The 4,749-nt window shown below is 43.1% G+C and overlaps 1 protein-coding gene across 1 annotated transcript; it reads left to right on the top strand.

Moving 5' to 3' along the window:
• The first annotated feature begins 6 nt into the window (after positions 1-6).
• LOC113215776 (uncharacterized) lies at positions 7-4,020 on the top strand. Its single transcript, XM_052273231.1, has 3 exons — positions 7-2,596; positions 2,678-2,956; positions 3,035-4,020. Exons 1-3 carry the CDS (start codon positions 601-603, stop codon positions 3,526-3,528), a joined length of 2,769 nt encoding a protein of 922 aa, XP_052129191.1. The 5' UTR covers positions 7-600; the 3' UTR covers positions 3,529-4,020.
• Positions 4,021-4,749: the final 729 nt, after the last annotated feature.

Genomic DNA, 4,749 nt, shown 5'->3' with positions numbered 1-4,749 from the left:
ATGGCACTTGACCTCTGTCAAAAAGCACAAATTGACCCCCAAACAGAATGTGGTATACAAGAGGTGAAACAATTACAAAACTCCCTACCCGAATACAGAATTGTGCTTTTCTCTGATCAATATGGTAATGACATTGTGTTTCACGGTCCTGAATCAGCACCTTCACACCCTAGAAAAAACATTTATCTCTTACTACATGAAGCACACTTTTATGCGATACTGTCTCCTGCTGCAGTGTTTGCTTTCGCCTATTTCTGTGACAAGTGTCTTGTGGGTTATTCAAGTAAAAATGATCATGCATGCAAGGGGTTTTGTTGGCGTTGTGGTTCTTCAGAAAATCACAACGCTGAAAAGCACACACTTAAACAGTGTAAAGACTGCTGCCGTTTTTTCTCAGGAGATGTCTGTTTCAACTTCCACAAGAGTGAGAAAATTTACAGCCTGAACAGAACAACATGCGAGACGAAGAAATTCTGTCCTAAATGTCAGAAGAGCTATGATTACAAATCACGGGGAAAGGCAAAAGTGCCTGCACACGTTTGTGGTAAAATCAAGTGTACCAAGTGTAATTTGCTTGTACCAGAAAATCACTTGTGCTACATGCCTCCATGGACACCGCCTCCCCTAGCCAAGAACACAAGATTCATGCAGGTTTTTTTCGACATCGAAACGACGGTTACATCACTGGACGGTAGAGATAACTGGCTGGAGCATAAGCCCAATGTTCTCGTTGCACAGCAAGTGTGCACCGAGTGTGAGCACGTGAAAGATCTGGAGCATCAGTGCCTAAACTGTGGGGAAAGAGAACATATTTTTGACGATTTAGAAGAAACACCAGGTGAAAATGTTGTAAGTCAGTTTATGACATATCTGCTTTCACTCTGTTCTGAAGAGAAAACTCACATCCAATGTTTCTCTCATAATGGTCGAGCTTTCGATACAATTTTTATTCTCCAAGAGTGTGTCAAGAGAAAAATGAAACCAGAAATTATTCTGCAGGGTACGAAGATCATCTGCCTGAAGTGTGAAAACCTAATATTTAAAGACAGCCTTCTCTTTATGAATCAGAAACTGGCCCTGTTACCACGCTCTTTCGCTCTCACAGAACACAAAAAAGGATATTTTCCTTTTAAAATGAATCAAAGGAAGTGGTTTTCGTACATAGGACCCATGCCTGATAAAGAATTATACTTTACATCGGGTATGAAATCAGAGGAGAAAGAAGAGTTTGACAAGTGGTACAATAAGCAAGTAGAAAACAACTACATTTTCAATTTCAAATATGAGATTTTAGCTTACTGCAGTTCAGACACCGATATACTCCGCCGAAGTCTGCAGGCCTACAAGGAATCTTTTATGGAAATTGCTGGATTTGATCCGCTGCATCACTGTCTCACACTCTCCTCTGCATGCATGGCTATGTACCGATACAAACATTTACAGCCTTACACAATCGGTCTCATGCCAAAAGGGGGTTATAGAATGGCTGAACTTCAAAGTAAAATAGCGTTGAAATGGCTCAGTTATGAACAGAGTGTTCTGGGTGACACTGCAAAAATTCGAACGTCAGAAAACGGGCGTGAAGTAAGAGTCATGGGCAAACCTGTTGACGGATACACAGAACTACTAAAAGTTGATGGAACGACAGAAAAAATAATTTTTCAGTTCCACGGATGCTACTTTCACATGTGTCCAACATGTTATCCAGACGTCGCTACGCGACGAAGTTTAATGCAAAAGCAGGGTGGTGATAAGTATGACAAAACAATGAGGATCACTGATATTTTTAAAAGAAACAACTATACGGTGCGTGAAATGTGGGAATGCCACTTCAGACATGAGTGTGAACACGACCCCAAAATGAGAGAGTACTTTGAAACAAATCCACCGAAAGAAACTCCTGTTCTTAATCTAAGAGACACTTTGTGTGGCGGACGTACCTCTGCACTGCGCACGTACAAGGAGGCAAATATCTTAAAAGGAGAACGCATCAAGCTGCTCGATGTCTGCTCTGAATATCCTTTTGTCAACTTTAAATGCGCCTATGTGACTGGGCATCCAACGGTATACCTTGAAAATGACAACGCCATGCCCCCCATTGACCAGTGGAACGGTGCTGCACTTGTCCAAATTTTACCTCCGAAAAATTTGTTCTTGCCAGTTTTGGGGATCAAGTGTTGTTCGAAGTTAATTTTCCCGCTATGCCGTACATGTGCAGAGTCTCAAAATCAGGGGAAATGCTCTCACGAAGACCCCCATGACAGAATGTTGACTGGCTCCTGGTGCACGATAGAGTTGCAGTTGGCTGTGGAAAAAGGATACAAAATATTAAAAGTGTATGAATTGCTTCAGTACCCTGGTACAAGGGTTTACGATCCCGTCACAAAAACAGAAGGCCTGTTTTCTTCATATGTAAGAGAAAATATGGCTCTAAAGTATGAAGCGTCAGGCTGGCCTTCACATGTCATTACCGAAGAAGAAAAAGATAAATTCATACAAGAAATATTTGAGAGAGATGGTATTGTCATAAGAAAGGACAAAGTAGAAAAAAATCCCGGGAAGAGGTTTATAGCGAAGCTTGTCCTGAACTCATTCTGTAAGTATCCATTCTATTTAGATTAAAAAAAAAAAGAAAAGTGATTTCTGACAAAAGCACTGACCTTTTCTTATTTTTCAGGGGGTAAAATGGGAGAGAGAACACTGCGTCCCATGACTGAATTAGTCTGCGACTACGGTCATCTCATCCGTTTGACACAAAACAGTGGAATTACGATCAACTCCATTCTTCCACTGAGCGAAGGCTGTCTTCAAGTCAGTTATACTCCCAAACAAGCAATGGATGATTGTCTCAAAACAACTTCACTGATACATGCCGCCCAGACAACGGCCCACGGACGTCTGCTTCTGTACAAATATTTAGACATTGTTGGGGAGAGAGCACTTTATCATGACACAGGTAAGTTACATTGTGCGTAAAAATTAAATGTGCATTTTCTTAGGCATGCAATACTAACCTCACTTTTGACATTTTCAGACTCTGTGTGTTTCCTATCGGTCCCAGGACAGCCCGAACCTGAGATCGGCCAATATCTGGGTGATATGACGGATCAATTAGCTGACGAGTTCGGAGACGGTTCCTACATCCAGGAATTTATTTCTGCGGGTTGCAAAAACTATGGCATGTCTGTGGTAGCCCGAGGTGATCCTAAAGACATAAAGACCATCATCAAAGTAAGGGGAATCTGCATAAACACTTCATGTGACAATGTTGTCACAATTGATCGGCTGAGGGATATGGTTCTCTCAGACGAGAAAAAACTTACCACAGTAAACATACCATCACAAATCGCACGCATTCCTGGCTGGAGGATAGTGACGCGAGACGCAACAAAGACGTGGCGAGTATGCTTAACAAAGCGACGCCGAATATCTGGAGGGAGAACTGTTCCTTACGGGTACCAGGGCACGCTACTTGACGACGAGGACTACGATCTTCTCAATATTATGGAAGCTCTCTACGACGAATAATTTTGTCTCACAAGGGCCTGCGCCGAGGCCTGTGCCCGTACAGGCGTGCTACGAGTTATCTGTATCTCTGCTGACATCGATGCGCCGGGTGCGATCCTGGACGGCGTGCTGCTCCCTAGCGCCGCAGCGCGACACTTCGTGGACACTCTGCTGACACACGACATTAGCCATGCCCGACCGATGCTGCACTCATCTCGCAATGCGGACTGCCGCTGCACTGCTACGCCGCGCCGTACGATCCCGAGCAAAATATTAAAGGACTCTCACAGATTCCAAAAAAGAAACAGAGGGACGCAAAGCGGCGTCGAGAGAAGGTAGTCGCTGTTTAAATCTAATATTTCTAGTCTGCTGTAATCTTACGTGACTTCTATGACAATATTATATTATCTAGAATGAAACAGGCATTGTACCTAGTATGTTTCGAAACAATAAAAAAGAGATCCATATTTTATCGTATTTTTATGTTACACACATCCCGAATCCTGAAAGAGCGCAACACGGTAGAGTTAACTACCCCAACGAGGTAGGCAGCCTTCCCTGTGCGCCGGCTAGGTAGGCAACCTGCCGTAGTGCGTTGGGCGCGTGGCATCATAATTTGCATTATTCGACAACGATTCACGTCTGCAGCCAGTGGCGCCCATCGTATCTGGAGACGGTGGTGACAGAGGGGACTGCTACCTACCTTTAAGGCGTACCTACCTACCTTTACGGCCAATTTTGGACGCGCAACACTAGGGTTGCCTACTTTTAGGGGCTAATTTTTGTTGTTGATTAAACGCCAACTTATTCCCTAGTTTCCCTGATTGAGGGTATGGCTAAATTGAAGCACCTAATGAAATTTACCAAATTTTCAAAATAACTACTAACTGACAGCGTGTACCGAATACATTAATTTATGCGGCACGAGCCAACGTAAGAGGAATCTGCGAGCGAAGCGAGCGAAAATTTTGTGTTTCGTGTCCCTTGCTTTGGTAAAATTTAAGATAAGTATTGTGTGCAAAAAGTTATCTATTTAAATAATAGGCAACAAAGGGTGATTAAAATTAGACTCCGTAGCAAAGAGCAACCAGCCGTAAGGTCACGAGCGGACTGATCGGGAGAAACATAGCTCCAAGTGCCATGAAATTGGAAAAGAATCACGAGCGAAGCGAGCGAAAAAATTAATATGAGGAGGCGTGCTGAACGCGACACAAAAGTTTAACTTCAAAATGGTGAAAGTAA

This window comes from Frankliniella occidentalis, unplaced genomic scaffold, assembly GCF_000697945.3.
Source record: "Frankliniella occidentalis isolate FOCC.00 unplaced genomic scaffold, Focc_3.1 Scaffold255, whole genome shotgun sequence".
NCBI classification, from domain to species: domain Eukaryota; kingdom Metazoa; phylum Arthropoda; class Insecta; order Thysanoptera; family Thripidae; genus Frankliniella; species Frankliniella occidentalis.
The sequence above is the reverse complement of the archived record's forward strand: the minus strand, read 5'-3'. Positions and strand labels throughout refer to the sequence as shown.